General features: G+C 35.8%; 1 protein-coding gene across 2 annotated transcripts; it reads left to right on the top strand.

Moving 5' to 3' along the window:
- The first annotated feature begins 439 nt into the window (after window positions 1-439).
- LOC131146225 (ribosome biogenesis protein BOP1 homolog) lies at window positions 440-17827 on the top strand. Of its 2 annotated transcripts, XR_009134275.1 has the most exons (19): window positions 440-1141; window positions 1641-1706; window positions 2951-3067; window positions 3178-3332; window positions 6372-6489; window positions 6625-6726; window positions 7839-7998; window positions 8103-8211; window positions 8317-8419; window positions 8561-8711; window positions 8823-8955; window positions 9044-9150; window positions 12966-13036; window positions 13121-13181; window positions 13850-14077; window positions 15540-15624; window positions 16122-16300; window positions 17186-17414; window positions 17543-17827. XR_009134275.1 is itself a non-coding variant. In XM_058095660.1 (18 exons), the coding sequence occupies exons 1-18, from the start codon at window positions 938-940 to the stop codon at window positions 17269-17271; spliced, it is 2235 nt and encodes a 744-aa protein (XP_057951643.1). In that variant the 5' UTR covers window positions 440-937; the 3' UTR covers window positions 17272-17670. The 2 variants fall into 2 exon arrangements, 1 of the variants encoding a protein (XP_057951643.1); XM_058095660.1 differs by having other exon boundaries at window positions 17186-17670.
- The last annotated feature ends 1510 nt before the right edge of the window (window positions 17828-19337 follow it).

The raw sequence follows: 19337 nt of genomic DNA, 5'->3' as shown, positions 1-19337 counted from the left end.
AGTTTATGTATATTTTATTTTAATTATATTCAAATTTATATGAAAATATAATTTTGATTTTAATTTAAAATTATATAAAATGTGTAATTTAACAAAAAAATATTTATGAATATTAAAATTTCTCATAACAGGTTCTCAAAGCAACTTAAAATCATAAAACTTGATTTTCAATTTTTTAAGAAACAAATGAAAATCGATAATAAAAATAGAAAATTAATAATATAAATAAATATATTTTTATGATCTATTTCTACACTATTGAAAAATAAAAATAAAAAACAATAATCATATCAAATAGATTACTGAGTAATCTATACTTTAAAAAGGTTAGGGGGTGTATCTGAAATGTATTGGACATTTGTACAACTCGACATGACCGTGAACTTGGGTTGAAAATTTGTTTTGCTATTTTAAAAAATTTTTGGACTTGATTTGAATCGCTTAGACAGACATGTACGAGACTCGTTCTATGTTAAAATGCTACGTTTATGCTTCCTTTGGACTTGATTAGAATAACTTATAACCCTAGCCGGCTAGCCCTCCCAAATCTCCGATTCTCTCAATCTCCCTCAACGTTACAGCCTCAGCCGGTCAGCCCTTAGGAACCTCACCGCCTCACGCACCGGCACGGCCTCAAAGGTGAGTCAGGTGATCGAGAAGCGGCGCTGCGGCAGTCGGAAGCTTCGCTCCCTGCTACGGTGCAGACTAGGATTAGTAGGAGAGGGGAGAGCCTTCCGAAGAACTGAAGAAGCAGCCATCGCAGGCACGCAGCACGAAGGCACGCCCGTCGCCGTCTTCCTGTCGCAGCCTACGCCCGTCGCTCGTCACCGTTGGCCCGTCGCAGCCTCGCCCTCGCAGCTTCGCAGCCTAGCGGACTCCCGACCCCCGTCGAACCTCTCTCCCAGCCTCCCACTGCTCTCATATTTTGTGGTATATTATGACACTGGTAAAGGTTCAGAAAGGGAGGGAGAGAGGGACAATGAAGGTTCCTAAGGAGAAGAAGGTGAAGAAGCAGAAGGATAGAGTTACCGATCAAGTAGACCCACTGAACAACAAAGAGGAGAAGAAGAAGCAGAAGAATAGAGAAGACGCAGTAGAGCACAGAGAAGAAGGACCAAGTGAGTCTGATCTACATGATAAGGTATGAGTGGCCTGTTTGGTTGCTGAGATAACGTTCAAGAAGAAAAGATTTTTTATTTATTTATATTTATTTATGTATTTGTCTAATGCGTTTTGTTGTTTGGTTACCATTGGGTTCACTTGATTTGAAATTTTCTTCTCTAACATGCAAAGATTCAAAACGTTAAGTTATTCTTTTCCCAGCTAATAGAGGGTGGTTTTTGGGATTATAAATGTTTAAAATCGAATTTGTTAAATGTAAAGTTTTTTATTTTTATTTTTTATTTTAATTGATTGAATGTAAAGATTTGAGAGCATGAGAAGACTATTACTAAAGCCTGATTTTCTACAGTATTTTTGAATGACGCATCACTTATGGTTTATGGTTTTAAAAAATCATTATTTTTCTTGCAAATGGGCATCCACACTGTTTATTAACTGTTGTTTCAGTTTTATGGTTTAAGTTATCTACACAATGCATATTGATCTCTTTTTTTTTTTTTTAAAATTTATTTTACTAGAGTTTTTTTGATGGTGATGACCCATTGAGTTCAATATCAGGAGAAAGCTCAAGCTCAGAAAATGAGGTGTGTAGTAGCAATTGTGTTTCCTTTAGCCATTTCTTTTGTTTTGGTACAAGCTTTTCTTTTCTTATCTGCCTTTATAGAAGTAATTGCCTTTTCCTTTCCAGATGCTCTATTTCTGCTATTGAGAAACCTTAGCAAAAGATAATAAAAATGAAAATTTGAAATATGTTTCTTGTTCTTTGTGTTTTGAAAAAGTTTTTTTTTTTTTTAAAAGCTCCAGTACAATATTTTGCATGGTGCAGATTGTAGTTTTCTTAGGTGCCAATCTGTACTGATCACATATGGCATCAATTCAGATTGTTCAACTTCAAAACGGGGGAAGATTTGAAATTGTCAGATCACGCTGTCTTGGCTGGAAGCCTTGTTTGAAGCAACTTACTTCACTCAAATAAAAGATACAACATCATTAACTAATAGCAATTTGAAGTCATTTTGTGTAGACCTGGACAGTAGTTTTCTGTTTTGGTTGTCAAAAGCTGTTGAAAAATTGTTGGTTAGCTGGTAGCTCGGGAAGATTTAAATATGATGATTGAGATGTAATAATTAGATTTGGAAAGTGAATCCAATCATTATTTCTATTTGAAGTCACTTTGAATAGATCTAGATGAGAGTTTTCTGTTCTGGTTGTCAAAAACTGTTGAAGAATTGTTGGTTAGCTGGTCGTTCAGGAAGATTTAAATACGATGACCGAGATGTAATAATCAGTTTTGTGAAGTGAAAATAATCCCAATTTCTTCTCTTTTCTCCATTTTATTCCTCATCTTATTTATCTTCTAATCATTCAATCAGCTGTTTTTTTTCCTGTATCGTAATTAGGATATTAGAACATAAGACAATCAATGAAATGTTAAGTCTTTTAATATTACTTGATTAGCATTTTGCAGCCATTTTCTTGTTTATTAGGACTTATGATCAAATCAAATCAAATTTATGCTTTTCAAAGTGAGATATTTGATTCCAAGTGCTTCTATGATATCACTTTTGTACTTAATCTTATGTGTTGCATGGAAGGGCCAAAAGGGGCATGGCCTTTGTACATAACGTGGATATGAAAATCACACTGCAAAAAAAATTATTTTTCTTACAATTTCTTGTAACCATTAGGGTCACTGAGAACAGAATTTTCCTTTTTCTCTCCTATTTGTCAGGGTGAATTCCCATTCCAAGTTTTTTTTTTTGGGTGTATTTTAAAAATAATTTTATTGCGCTGCTACATTTTAATCCTTCTATAATAACTTTTGCAGGAATTTCTTAACACAGGAGATGAGGATAGCTTGGATTATGATGATGGTCAAGAAGATGGCGACAAAAGTTCTGAATCCCATCAAGCAGTTGAAGAGAGTGATTCTTCTGAAGATGAGGTTTGCTTCAATTTTCATGTATCTTGAGGGTAAAGTATAATTTCTTTTTCAGGGTTCCATCTCTTGATTAGAATCAAGCACCTTGTTTCTTTTTTTGATCTTCTTAATAGGTTGATCCTCGAAACACAATTGGGGATGTTCCTTTAGAGTGGTATAAAGATGAGGAACATGTTGGCTATGATATTGCTGGGAAGAAGATAAAAAAGAAAGTCAAACAAGATAAGTTGGATTCATTCCTAGCCAGTGCTGATGACTCAAAAAATTGGTTAGTCTTGGCTTATTTCAAGTTAAAACATTACAAACGACTAATTTTAATAAACTTAAACAGCAAAAAATGAATGTGTGTGTGTGTGTGTATTTGGAAGTTGGGCCAGCAGTTGGGGGCCATGGAAGTGAAGTTGTTATATTTATTGATATTAGTATCTGTTATTTTCTTTCTTAAAAGTGTGATGCTAGAAGATCTGATTTCCTTAATGTTTCTCTTCATTCAATTCTTTTTTATCTTTTATTTTCTTGGAAATAATAGACAAACACTTCTCCGCTCACATAATTTAAGTTATTTCAAATATTCCATGCATTTTTCTTTGCAATGATATTGCCTACTTTTTATTTTCTTAATACTAATATTGCTCTTGAATGGCCATTAACTGGTGCTGGTCCTGCCAGAATTTTTAGCGTTTTGCATGAAGTGGCTGCACTTAAAAAATCGTTCAAGAGTGAACTTGTAGTGGAATAGGATGCTGAATCATCTGTAATGTTAAACTATGAGCTTAGTATGTGTGCGCTCGCATGCATATATACGTACATGTGTGTGCATATATACATGTATGCCTCTTACTTGGGCTTGCATAAGCAATTGGCTGCCTTTTATCCAGTTCATTTGAGCAGTATGACAGAATATAAGCAGGTCACAAATAAAGTTCATTTTATATGAAAAACTACTTATCTTTGGCACTGTTAACGGCATTCAAGAGATAGATTGAATAGGGGTTCCTGGGTCACTTGACCAATTCTCTTCCCTCTCTCCCTTTTGTCCCTTGTAGTTTGATTGACAGCATGTGTGAATGCACTTTGCAGGAAGCTGTACCAATATGCTTTCCTCTTAGTTTGACCTCTCTCTATTTTACTCTTACTCTCCCTCTGTTCATTGGAGGCCCACACTTGGCCTGGGCTATGCATTGGGTGGTAGCCATCTCCTATCCCCTACCCCTTCCCATCCCTCCCAGGAATTTAGGATTTGAATGTGAAACCTTCAACATGGAAGTCCTAAGCTTTGACCACTGGCATCTCCCATCTCTCTCTCTCACTGAATTTGATTGACGTCGGCTGGAGTTCTCTCTGCCCCTCCAGTCGTCCAAAGCATATAAACTCTCTCTTATCATATTTGTCCCCCTCGTGGTTTGATCAACAACAATGTACGGCTTTCTCTGCCCTTTTGAAGGACTAGGACAGCCCTGCAGCTCTCTGTTGGAAGGGGGCAGGTTGGCATTTGCCTTGGCTTGTAGGATTATTTCCTGGCTGCATATTTGACGGAAATTGGCTGCAATTGTTTAGTCTGTTAGTTGTTCTTTGCTATGCAAAGTTCTTTTGTTTGCTGGTTGTTCCTAAATCCTTACCATTTGCTTTCTGGCTGTTCTTGCATTCATTTTTGAATAATGTAGATCCTATTCTTGACTGAATATCAGTAGAAATAGAACTCTTGAAGAATGTAAACCACAGATCATGTGATTTGAATCTTACTATAGAAAGCCTGTGCTATGTGACAGGACTATTTAAAATGTCAAATTTTAATAATGGAATAAATTAAGAATATTTTATTGAATATTTCAAACAATTATAATATTTCAATAATATGAAAATGTGTTTGAAACATGTATGCTTAGAAATGAATAAGAAAAATGAAGAAAATTAATTCTTCATATTTATAATGATAGTTCAAGTATAGCGCCATACCTTCAATGTAAAAGGGCATGCATACTTATTGTAAGAAACACAAAGAATATGATAAATCACACTTATTTTTATTGGGACATATTAAAACAAACATAACATTTCAACAATATGCAAATGCATTCGAAACACATAGCTGGGGGAAAGAAATACAGTGACCCAAATGAAGCACCACATCATGTGAAAGGACATAAATATTCATGATAAAACAAAAAACTACATAATCACATATTCATAGAAGACCCAAAGAATTTTTTTTTTTTGGGCCATACATCAAGGATTACCCCATAAATACTATCGCAAATCCCCTTTGCTTAAATGTTATGTTTTTTGGTTCATGGTCATACATCTTAAAAACAACAAATAATTGTTCAGCAAGAAATTACAAACACTTTGCGTGCACACAAGGCTTTTACGTGGTTCTTTAAATCTAAAAAAAAGGAAAGGAAAGAAAAATCGCATGCAGATGTGAGAGAGAGATCTGTCTACCTCTATGGACTGTGCTACCCAGGAATGGACCCTTCAGCCCTCCTCTGCAGGGCGCTGCTACATTGTCACCCCACCAGCATCCCTGCTTCCCTCCCTCTTATCTACCATCACCCTTATGACTTCCAGATTTGGAGGAGCACTCTTAACTAGAACCCAACTCTCTCCACTGCTCTAAGCTTGTCACTAAAAACACTGCTGCTAGCCTCGTTGGTCTTATCTATTCTAATCTGAACAAAGGAAAAAAAATAAAAGAGTTTGCGGAGGTGAGCAGAGAGAGTCGGTGAGAGAGAAGGGGCGTGTTTGATAAAAGAAAAGAGTGTGAAGTCTTGCTCGGCAAGGTAAGTCAACTAAGAAAAAAGAAAAAAAAAACCTAGTTAATTGTGCTCACCAAAGCCATGTGCAAGTCAATTCCAGAAAGAGAGAAATAGAACAAGCCAAGAGCCAGCATGTGCACCAGCCCTGCTCGGCTGAATTTTTTTGTGTGACGCGTCGACCTTAGGATCCACCAAACTTAGTTTTAATGTATTATATAGATTTGTCACAGGTCAAAGCAGTATTAATTGAATTCGTATTTAATTATGTTATATAGCGTTTATTTTAAGATTTTAGGAAGTATATTTCTGTTTTTTAGTTGAATTATTTGTCATAGTTCGTAAAATCTTATGATTATACAATTCACATACCATCTGACAATTTTATTTTGTGGTCCTTGTGCCAATACTGGTGAAAAAAGTGAGTTTGACAACCTTGGGCTAAAGACAATGACAATTGCACCTACGTTGTTATTATAATAACAGTTTTTAGTGAAATGGATGGATTTGTATGTTTCTATTTTAATTGGGTTTTTTGACTGCTTTTGTTTTAGGCGCAAGATTTATGATGAGTATAATGACGAGGAAGTAGAGCTGACAAAACACGAGGCCAAACTTGTCCGTAGATTGCTCAAGGGGAAGGCACCGCATGCAGACTTTGATCCATATGCGGTCTGTAGTTCTCCCTTCATTTCTTGTTCATTATATTTTTATATAATTGCTGAGTAAAAAAAAAAATTATAATGAGTAGCTATATTTCTTTCCATGCTTAAGAAAATCTTTATACCTATTATGTTCTGAATGCAGCCTTACATTGATTGGTTCACGTGGGATGATGCTAAACATCCACTCTCAAATGCACCAGAACCAAAGCGGCGTTTCATTCCTTCAAAATGGGAAAGTAAAAAGGTATATTTGTTGCACGTTTCTATGGTTATCTTAGTCTCTGGTTCTCTTGTTAATTTTTGCACATCATTTTATACTATGTGTTGCAATTCCCTCATTAAGGGGAATGTTCTTAACATTTTGATCAGACAGATGAGTCGATATTCAATTAAAGTATTGTTGAATGATGGTTGGATTAAAGTATTTTTGCACATCATTTTATACTATGTGTTGCAATTCCCTCATTAAGGGGAATGTTCCTAACATTTTGATCAGACAGATGAGTCGATATTCAATTAAAGTATTGTTGAATGATGGTTGGATTAAATTAAATTTTTAATTAATTCTTACTAATGTTGCTTGTCACTTGAGTATCTGCAAATCTGTTGTCGGTTGTCACTTGTTTTTGTGTAACTTTTTTTTGGCTAAGCTTGTTTTTGTGTGCTAACATTTATGGCTGGACAGCTTTGAAATTAACTGCATTTCAGTTCTGTATAGAACTATTTGCTGAGTCATTTTATTGCCAGACTTTTTTGGGGAATTGCTATTATCATGTATAAATAACATTTGACCAGATAAAAATTGAGTTGATGGCCAAATTGGGAGCAGTATCTTCCATCAAAATTCAGGGAGTAATTAATGATTATTTGTGTCCATTCCACGATCAGTTATTCACTTATGTGTTTTGAACTTTGTTATTTTACATTTTTCTTATTTGTTAGCATGTATTGTTTGATGTAGATATCAGATATGTTTTACATTTTTCTAAGAAGGGGCTGTCGGTCAACCAATTAATGTGACTTGTGACGTCTAGCAATTATTAGGAAATAGTTGAGTTATAGCTGTGGCTATGAGTGCTACATATGGTCTAATGAGAGGAATGGAAGTTACCAATTTGTCTGTGCTGTTGTAGTTATATTGCAATTAATTTCTAGTGTGCGCGCGTTCATTTTAAGGCTTTTGTGTTGGACATCATCATCTGTATTCCCCCTCCACTTGAGTATGATGTTGCTGCATTGCTTGCTCTCTTACACAGTAAGAGTTCGATTTGTCTTTTAATTCATGGAACTGCTTATGTATTTATGTGAATCTAAGTATCATTTTTTATCATCTGATTTTTTCATATAAATATTCAGGTGGTTAAGTATATCAGGGCTATTCGGAAGGGGCTAATAAAGCTTGACAAACCAAAAGAAGAAGAACGTTTCTATCTCTTGTGGGGGGATGATTCCAGCTCAACAGAGAAGTCCAGGCAGGGATTAGCTTACATTCCTGCACCAAAAGCGACATTGCCAGGTTTATAATTTCATTTCTCTTCTGTTGCTGTGACAGATAATGTCATTTCTGCCTATCTGAAGTGTCTGAAGGTTTGAATTTTGGGACTTAAATTTTGCTTTCAGGCCACGAGGAATCTTATAACCCTTCATTGGAATATATCCCAACACAGGAAGAGATAAATTCTTATCAGCTAATGTACGAGGAAGACCGCCCTAAATTCATCCCCAAAAGGTAATCTAGAATTCAGCTAAGCACTAATTGCCTAGATATCATTGTTTTGCTTCTCCTGTCTTATGTTGGCACATCTAACATCCAGTACAATATGCTTTTGCTTAGATTTACTTCTTTAAGGAGTGTCCCAGCCTATGAAAATGCTGTTAAGGAGTCCTTTGAGCGTTGTTTAGACCTGTACTTGTGCCCTAGAGCCCGGAAGAAACGTGTAAGCAGACCTAATTGCATAAAGATCTATTGGTCCTACATTGCCTTTTGTTTTAGCAGTTTGTAAATTTCTCTCGCTGCACTTCTTCTAGGCTATTGGTAATGTCCAACTTGATTAATATCATGACTTCTAATATTGCAGATCAATATTGATCCTGAATCTTTGAAGCCCAAGCTACCAAGCCGAAAAGATCTTAAGCCTTATCCCCAGACATGCTATATAGAGTATAGAGGCCATAAGGGTGCAGTTATGTCAATTTCTACTGAAGTTTCAGGGCAGTGGATTGCATCTGGTGTGGATGCTATGATCAGATTTTTATTTGCTTCTTTATCATTTTTTTTTTTGCAATTAAAAATAATTTTTTTTGAGATGTGGTTCTTATCATCTCTTGTGATCTGCAAAGGTTCGGTTGATGGAACTGTCCGCATGTGGGATGTTGCAACTGGTAGATGCGTTACAGTTTGGGATGTTGGTGAAGCTGTCCAGCATGTGGCATGGAATCCCCTGCCTGAGCTTCCTATCTTAGCAGTCTCACTGTAAGGCTAATTACCGTTTTTTTCCCCCTCTAGAAATTTGAAGTGTGATGCTGCCCTTGTGTGTAACTTACTGCTGAAAATGTTGCAGGGGGCAGGATGTACTAATCATAAACACTGGATTAGGGAATGATGAACAGAAGAAAAAAATTGAAGAACTACTGCATCTTGAGACATCTACTGCACCGGATGAGTCTGGTCAGTGTGAGATAGATTTCTTTTCAGTTATAATTTTTTTTTTGATAGAAAAAAGATGAATTTATCAGAAAAAGAAGAATGTACAAGGAGAACAAGAAACCCTCTGCAACGGAAGAAAGAAAGAGAAAATAAAAATGAAAACAAAAAGAATAAAACAAAACTCAAAACAATCAGATGGACGATGCTAATCAATCCCACTGGATATCAGAAAACCTTACTTCTTTGAAACAACCAGCAGAAGCACACCAAAGCAAGGCCAATATAAAGAATTTTCTCCCATAACCAAAGATGATTTTTTTTTTTTACATAAATATAAGAGTATTTTGTTCTATCCATAAAGTCCACAGAACTGCAAAAATTGCAGACACAAAGCATGAGCATCCTTCCTTTTACCAAAACCAGCAAAAAAAAAGTGGCCAACAAATCCTTCACTGACTCCCGGCAAACCCAATTTTCTCCCAGAAGACCAAAAAGCTTATTCTATGTGTTCCAAGCAAATGAGCAGTCAAAAACAAATGAGATGCTGTTTCAGAACTATCAAGACAGCTAACATTTATCAGGAGAAAGTGCCTTTAAAGGTCTCCTACTCTGCAACAGGTTGTTGATGTTAATTCTATTAAGAACAACTAACCAAATAAAATCCTTTATCTTTGAGGATACTTTGTCCTTCCAAGTAATTCTATGTAGTGGAAAGGAAATACTAGCATTAATCAACTAGCCACAAAAAGGTTTGCAAGAATGAGCCCTGAAGAGTTTAAAGACGTAGAACATCTATCCACCCCAGCGGACAGCAAGTCCCCCAGAAACATCAACAAGGAAGACATTTCCTGCACCTCTCTATCATTAAGGGGTCATTTTGGCATTGTTGTCAAAAATTATGAAAATGAAAACCAGAAACAAGAACTGAAAAAAACCAGCAACAAAAACTAAAAACCGAAAATTAGTAATGTGTTTGGTTAGTATTTTTAAAACAAAACAAATTAAAACCTTGATTAAACAAATATTCATTTTAGTTTTGAAAAAATTAATAATTAAGAAAATATAATTAAATGAAAAATAGTAAAAATATTTTGTAAATGACTTTTATTATTTTTAATTAATTTTTAAAATTCATGGAAAATTTTATTTTAATTATATTTTGAATTCATAAGATGATTTTATTTTAATTTTTAATTAAAAAGTGTGCATAAAATGAATCATTTAATCCAAAAAAAATTAATTCTAGATATAAAATATTCTGGCAATAGGTTGTCAAAACAATTGAAAACTATAAAGCCTGGTTTTCAGTTTTTTTGCAAACAGCTGAAAATTGACAACCGAAACAGAAAACTGGCAATGTAAATAAATGTGTTTTTTTCTTTTATTTTAGTTTTTTATGATCTAGTTCTTCACTATACAGAAATGGAAGCAGAAAACAGAAAATAACATTGATACCGAACGAACCCTAAGAGTTTTATGGAAATCCCAAGAAAATGAATGACCTTCAAAAATAATAAAGGACATAACCTCATTATGACCTGATAAAGATGATTCAAAAATACAATAAAGCAGGCATCACCCACACAAAAGTCTTTCCAACAATACCCAAGGCAGACTTAGTGTGAGGAACAAAGAGGGGGGTAGACCTGAGAAATACACATCGCCGCAGGTTTTCTGAAGAACATCTAGTTCCTAGATTAGCATTCCAGCAGTTCATATGCATACAAAATTTACATTTAATGACTCCATGCCAGAGAGGATTTCTCTAAGGAATACAGCCTTAACCATTTAGTCAAAAAAACCTTGTTTTTGGACACCAAGTTACCTAGACCCAAACCCCCTCTAGCCTAGACCTGCAGACAGTCTCCCAACTTACAAGATGATTTCTCTTATCCCCAACTCCTGACCAAAGGAAATCTTGCATGATCTTCTCAATCTTTCTGGCTGTCTTCATCGGAATCCTAAAAACAGACAATTAATAAAGAGGTATACTAGGAAGGCTAGCCTGAATAAGAGTATTGTGACCCCCTAAAGAAAATTATGTACCTTTCCACCCATTAAAACACTTAGAAACTCTCTCCACTATTGGATCCCAAAAAAACTGAAGACTTAAGATTACCTCCCAGTGGGAACCTAGATAGACAAGGGCTAACCCAAAAGACCACAACCCGTTAACGAAGCAACTATCTAGACCTACTATATGTTAAATTGATGGCTGCTATACCAGACTTTCTCAAATTAATTTTAAGCCCATAAATCCTCAGATATTTGAACAAAATGTTTAAAAGAGAATCTCTATAATCACGAATGGAAAACATAGCGTCAGAAAACTGAAGATGGGGCACGAAAAGCCCCTCCCTACCCACTTCCAGCTCTTTAACTGTCATCTCCACTACTCTACTCAAAGCATCAATATCCAAAACAAACAAAAAATGTAGATAGTGGATCCCCTTGTCTAACACTCTCAATGCTTTAAACCATGATTTAGGAACCCCTCATCTAAGTCCATTTTTCCCCAAATCCTTTTCTAGCCAACACCTCATCCAAGATATTTCCAACCAATCCTATCACAAGCTTTTTCAAAATCAAATTTAAAAAGAATGCCCTTCTATGAACCCCCCCTCCCAACCCAAAAAAAAAAAAAAAAACAAATGCACTTTGAGCCTTATAAATTAACATCACACTGAGCTTATTAGCTAGTAATTTAGCAGTGATCTTGTATACACTAGTCGCTAAACTAATAGGCCTAAATTCCTCAATCTTAATAGATCTATTCCTCTTAAGCACCAAAGTGATAAAAATGGAATTAATGCTTTCACTAAGAATCTCATTACAATAAAAACCATTAAAGACCCTTAACAAATCCACCCTACCATACCAACAATCTTGAAAAAAAGCCAAATTAAACTCATATGCACCTGGGGCTTTATCCCTCTCTGTCCCAAACACGGTTTCCTTCGCTTCTGCCTCAAAAGATCTTTCCAAATTCCAACCAACTCACATGATCCCCAGAAATGGGATTCCAATCTAAACCCTCAGTCATAGGCCTACAAAAATCCTCCTTTGAACAAAGTTTGGAAAAGAAGTTAGCAATCTCATTGGCAATGAAATTGGAATCAGAAATAAGCTTATCTCCTCCCAAATCCAATTCCTTAATCATGTTATTCTTCATCTTCCCATTAACCATCAATGCATTACAATCACCTTCCTTTGCCCACTTAAATTTAATCTTTTGCCTTCAACTCTTCACTTTGTTAAAAATCAAATCCTCCAACTCATTCTTCAATGAAACCTGTTTAGCCTCCTCACTCTCCAATTGATTAACACCTTCCTCTTTGCTATCTAGAAAATCCAACTTGCCCAAAATGACAGCCTTCTTCATCCTAATATCTCTAAAAACCTCCCTATTCCAAATCTTCAAAGTCTCTTCAGACGTTCAGGCTATCTCATGAACCTAAAACCTTCCCAATCCCTCTACACCTCTCACTGAGAATCCCTCACCATAGAGCGAAAAGATCGTGATCCAGCCACATATTCTCTAACCAGAAGGGAGAGGGAGCCCACTTTTCACCTTAGAAGATATCCAAAAAAACAGGAAACTTGCCAGTTGCCAGACACAGTGAGACAAAAAAATTTAAGATTCGCAAACTCATCCTCCCAATCATTACAAAATAGAAACATATCTAACCAACTAGCAACAATCCTCTCCCCACCCATAGACCTTGAGAGCATTACCCAGGGCAAATCCCTCAAACCACAATCCCTTTTCAATTTTTGTCACTATTTCAAATAATATAATATTGTTTGATCCTTGTGGAATGTCTTCTTTGGCATAGAAAATAGTGTGCCCTTAGTGACATGGGCTCGAGATGACATGCATGGAGGAGTCCGATTAAAGCATTTTAAGGTACTTTTGCTATGGTCTCTTCATTCTCTGTGGCTCAACTTGATATACTACTAAGACATAACTGGGTTCTTTACTGGACTGCAGACCGTGTCTTCTGTTGAATGGCATCGCAAAGGCGATTACTTCTCTACAGTGATGCCAGCTGATATCCTTTTTCTGTCTTGGTTAACCTTCATATGTTCAATTTTTGACTCATATGAGCATTATCTAGCAAGTTTAATTGAAATATTTTAATGTTTCATTGCTTTTAGTTTGCACCTCACTTTTCTCATATATTTTCTTGCATCTGTTTGGGAACATGGAATTATGATCTTGGATTCGAAACTTTGTCGAATTGGGTGAAGCCCTGCGTAAATCTTCTTTGAAATTTTTGTCTAATTTGATGTGGATGCAATTCAAAATTCAAGCCTCAATTCCATGTTCCCAAAGGCCACCCAGTTTTCCGGCTCATGATCTTCGCCCCTCGTTTTTTGTGAAGATTGGCACCACTTGCTATTAACCAATTTTGAGTTTTTATTGGAGTATGCTTTCTCTAAGATTTTAAATTGGATTGTTAATGCTTTTGAATTAGAGCCATGCCTTCCTGAATGGAAAACAAAGTTGTATCCAACATATGATGGCATTGAGGATGCAATGATGACAATTATGTATTCACTTATGTTGAATCAGGATCATAATGGCTTTATTGTGAGACAATGTATTTGGCTCTAAAAATTGAAAGAACATGATGTGGCATGTTTGTGTGTGATTGGTAGCCAAAGTTACAGAATTTTCTTGTTTACTCATCTGCATTTTCTTGACTTTGTTTCTTACGCGAATCAAGAGCAATATTGATACATCAACTCACAAAAAAACTGACCCAAAAAATTCCATTCAAGTTACATGGGCTTCCAGTTTCATCGGTTTTCCATCCATCACGTTCAATTTTCTTTGTTTCGACTAAGAAAATTATTCGCGTTTATGATTTGTTGAAACAAAAGCTTATTAAGAAGCTTGATACTGGACTTCATGAAGTCTCCTCCATTGCCGTCCATCCTGCAGGTATTTTTGTATTTAGTTTCTATTTTTTTTTTCATTATGTGTGATTTTGAAAATACTTTGCATTGATTTTTTTTTTTATTACGTGATCATATTATTCTTCAAGTCTCCTCAATTGCAATCTCACTTACTAATGATTAACAATTTTGGTGAGTGCCAATAAACCCTTTTATAATGCTGATATAAAACCTTACAGTGCTTTTTTGAGTGTAAATGTAATTAATATAGTTTGGATGCAGTCTTTTATTCTAGGACAAAAAATTTCCCTAGTGCCATAGTGAAGATTAGAGTGATAGAGAAATGTTAGCTCCAAATCTAAATAAAAAATTTAAGTTGAAACAAGTGATAAGAGAAAAAGGGGATTTGTATGTACCTAGTCCAGTTATTTCCATGCTGTGCAGCGAGTCAAATGAGACTTCTAGCCATATCTTCATTATAAGGTTGTCAGATGCATGTGGATCAGTTTGTTTTCATTTTTTGGAGAGGATTAGGTGGCTCCGGAATCTATTTTTGATTTTTTAATGGTGAAGTTTTGGGGTTTTGGGAAAAATAAACTGGCAAGCAGTTTTTGGTACTGCAGTTTTTGCAGTGCTGTGGGTGCTCTGGCTTGAAGGAATGCTAGAATTTTCAGAGATAAGAAGACTTCTCCATTTTTGCTTTGGGAGAAACTTGTTCTTTATGCTTTTTTTTGGACACATTCTTTTGGGTTTTTTTGGGGTTCTAATGCTGTCTGATAAGTCACATTGAAAGAGATGGGAAGGTAGCTTTGATGTAACTGTGTTTTACTTTGTTAGTTCTCTGTTTCCTTCTGGGAGTATAAGATAGTTCACTGTAATTATTTCTTTTATTAATAGATTTATTTTGTTAAAAAAAATGATTAGAGAAAAAATGCAGGCAGTGAGTCAGCTTTCCAGCTCCCCCTACCCAGGAATTGCAGCCTAAGACATTTTTTTGATGTTATTCAAGAAAAAATAGAGAATATATGAATTAGGCACCTTCTTCCACTTTGATCTTTTAATTGAGCTCTGATCGTCCCCCTCTTCCCTCTAACAACACACACACACACACACACACACACACACACTCACACTCACTCACGCTCACACATCAGCTTAGAAACAAATTTCTATGCTGCAGAATATGAGAAATTCTGATAAGAGCGATAACTGATAGAAATGAAGAAAGGGATTTCAAAAGCTCATTTCAATTCATAGCTAGCTAGAGCCAATTAGGATGGCTGTGAGGTGTAGTGTCTCATGTGGTGGTTTCAATATTTCAACGAACTGCAACAATCATTACAGTTGTGCATTAGGGGGCTGTAAAAAAGCTTCCTGCATTGTTTTTTGGTGCCTACAAAGTCATTAATGACGGGGTTGATCATTGAGCACTACATTTTAACAGTCATTTCTTAATTTCAGTTTTTTATTTTTCTGTTGAATGTTTAAGAGTTGCAACTTTTATGCAGGTGATAATATAATTATCGGGAGCAAAGAAGGAAAACTCTGCTGGTTTGACATGGACCTGTCATCTAAGCCTTACAGAATTCTCAAGTATGTTTATATTCACCTTGAAATTTTACTTTGGGTTTTCAGGGAATCTTTGAGGGTTCCCGGGAATGCCCGTTGGGATAGCCAGCTTCTGGGATCTCTTTGGGAATCATTAAGTGTGTAAAACATTCCTGTCAATTTTTTTTTTGTGTATATCTGGATTCCCATGGGAATGGTATCCTATTCACAAACATATGATTCCCTGAACCAAATGTCTAGTGAAGATTGAAATATCTGTTAAGTTTCTAAGAATGCTTGAGTATCTCCTGCAGAATTTGAAAAAGAGAAGACAATATTTTTGTGGGTATTCTATGTGTGTACATGCCAAAGTCTTTTCTGTTCTTCCATGAACATTTAAGTGAGAGGACATATAGCTTTAGATGTCATGCAAAGCTAAGAAATTTACTGAAGTTTTTTGTGTGTGGGGGAGTAGCTGCATGTGTTTTTCTTTTATATATTTTTTGCAACCTAACGTGGCATTGTGGTTTTGCAATCTTCAGGTGTCACCCGAAAGACATTACCAATGTGGCTTTCCATCGTTTGTATCCACTATTTGCTTCATGCTCTGATGATTGCACGGCCTATGTTTTTCATGGCATGGTTTATTCGGATCTTAACCAGAACCCCCTCATTGTTCCATTGGAAATCCTTCGAGGGCATGCCAGCACAAATGGGAGAGGTTTGTTGAATTTATACTCTTTGTTTTAATGGTGGCTTGTAGACTTGATGTAAGAGACAATATCTAAAATATAAGGTTATGTTTAGTTCATGGAATGCTCATTCCTAGGGATAGATTAGTAATAATAAGAGAATTTTATAGTTATGTAAAAAAAATATGTTACCACAAAGCAAATAACAATGTGAAACTGTTTATGATTCCATAACAGGACACGGACAAGAAATAACTATTCTCAAATTTCATCATGAAAATGTCTATTCCTTTTTTATTGTATGTTGGATGAATTAATAAGGAATATACAAAGAATAACTATTTCTTCAATTATCAAAATTTTCATTGTATTCCATCTTATTCCAAGAACCAAACGTAGCCTAAATCTCTGCTGTGAGATGGATGAGCTTTGATGAAATAAAATAAATAAAAACAGGTGGCTCTTTTTTCCTTAAAAAGCAGTTTTTGTCAAGCTCAATAGAGTGAATTGAATATGTTGCTGTTATGAACAACTGACCGATCTATGCCACCATCTTTTAATGAATGAAAATTTGAAAAAATATTTAGTTGGATTAGGCTGCTAAGTATTTTGAGTTTGTAATGTATTCTATTTTGAATTACCGCCAATAAGGCATGTTCTGGAGTTCCATGACTAGGCATGGCTGGATTCTGATTTAGACTATAAAAATAGAATTCAGGTGAAATATAGGCCAAAAAATACAAACGAGTCGATACAGTGATACGTTTTATGGGAGCTTGCCAGCTTAATCTCTCTCTAAAGTGATTTACAGCAACTGGAAAGTAGGGTATTTTGTTTGATTTATGTGCTGGAGCAGTGATAATAGATCATGATATTCAAGCTGATGATTGTCAACTACTGGATTTGTATTGCAGGGGTACTGGACTGTAAGTTCCATCCGAGGCAACCTTGGTTATTCACTGCTGGCGCTGACTCGGTTGTCAAGCTGTATTGCCATTAAGAAGAAAAATTAAAGTTGTGTGATGGCAGTTCAGCCATTGATGCGATTTTGGGGTATCTCAATGCGAGAGCGAACTCTGGAAGCTGTATTACTAATAGAAAGCAGTCTAATTGTTAATCATAAAATTTTCCGTGTGGGAGGTGGTGAGTTTTGGCTTTTCACCGTGTCAATTTTTGTTGTATCTATATATATTTTTTCTACTTTTTGGCCTTGCTTATAAAATAGCCCTTTTTTTATTTTATTTTATTTTTTGTTTTTGTTTTCTTTCTAGGTTGAGGGTTGGGGAAGCGAGTTTGACAATTTCATAACGATCAAAAGTTTTGAGGTTGCCTCGGGAGTATGAATCAGAAAGAAGCAAATTAGTTTAATTATATCTATTATTACACTGCTGGCAGGCTGCAATTGCTAGATTTGTTTTTTTCAAGTTCTTGTTTGAGAAAAGGGAAAAAATTGAAAAGTTATTTTTAAAATTATATTTTCTTTATATATTACTGTTAAGAATGAATTTTTGTTTTGACAATTTGAAGACTAGTAACACATAGAATTAATTTCTTAACGTATTAGTTTTATCTCACTTTTTTAGATAACCAAACATGTAAAAAGAGATCAGAGGTTTTGATCTCTCACTGTTGGCTTGTCTATTGCCAGAAGATAATGCAAACCCACCTGCAACACAAAGGAATGACCGTATTTCCTCAAGGGATCTGTGGTTAGGAAGCCCTATATATCAGTAACAATTGTCAACCTAGTGCCCAGGTGTGCCGGGTTTTAAATTACCAGTCTGATAGTGATCAGTCAAACTTGTTATGCAAGCAAGCTGGAGCAAGACAGCTCTTGGTTCTACCGGCCATGACATGCAACCTCTAGACTAAAATTTTAGACGAGCTGCAGCATGTTGCGTCACTGATAAATGAATAAATATCTAAGGTTGCTTTATGACCTCTCCTTGCACTATGCTTGAATCCTAATGTTCTCTATTCACTGCAAAAACTAACGTGCATGAATCAAAACCCTAATTTATGGAGCTGGCTTATGGCTACCATTTGGAAAATAAATCTTGGCATCTTGGACGTGAAAGCTGCACTATAATTGGTGCTGCTTGTTCTTAAAAGTTTTCTAGTACATTATCCTGTCAGTGTTCGGTAGAAAGCTACCCTTCTACCATGTAGTTGATTATAGTTGCAGAATGTAAAGAAGAGATAATAATCTATGATGGTAAACAAGGCTCTGATGGCTGGACAAGTACAGGGTTTTAGCCTGGTAGAAACAGTAGCACTAGCACCCCTTGCTAAGATTGTGTACATGCTGATGGTTGAACCTTTGGTTACGTACTCATAATAGCATTATTGAGATGGCAACACCCCTTTCTGAGATTGTAGTCAGCATCTCCAAATGATTTTGGAGGTTTTCAGCTTAGCAGAGACAAAATTATACCCTGCCATACATGTAGCTGAGGGTAGCTGCAGCTGCATGTTCTAAGGTAGAGCATCCTCTAGAGCATGGAGTGACAAATTTGAGATTTTAAATTCAATAGACAAGCCATCCTGGCACGTCGCATGCCAAGAAAGTCACACTGTCTAAAATATGGTAGTAGATACGCTAACATGGTAGCCATCATTTCTGAAGGTGTAAAATGAATTTTGGCAGCAATGGGCCCAAAAGCTAGCTTGTCACACTTTATTTGAGGCTAGCTGAACCATTTAAAAGGATACCAGCACGCTCTAAGATAGTTGCTGTGAGCTTTGGAAGTGTAAGTTGACAAGTACATGTTTCTAACCTAGACAATGGTAGCACTGTCCTGCCTGGGATAGTAAGCATACTAGAAATGTATTATGTCTTTAGTTGGATTGGAAGGAAATTCCACCTTGCATTAATGCTGTCTAGTTAGGTGCGTCGCAAGAAGCAACGCTCATAGACTTCGCGGTCAATATAAGAGTTAATCAATAGGGCTTAATTCAGTATCTAGACTCCATTAATTTCATCAGTGAATTCAGTATAAGCCTCTAATTAGTCATTCCATCTAAAATCTGTGGTTAACTCATAATGACCTACATAAAAATTAAAGG

This window comes from Malania oleifera, chromosome 13, assembly GCF_029873635.1.
Source record: "Malania oleifera isolate guangnan ecotype guangnan chromosome 13, ASM2987363v1, whole genome shotgun sequence".
Taxonomy (NCBI): Eukaryota; Viridiplantae; Streptophyta; class Magnoliopsida; order Santalales; family Ximeniaceae; genus Malania; species Malania oleifera.
Note: the sequence above shows the minus strand (reverse complement) of the source record. Positions and strands in the feature narration are given on the sequence as shown.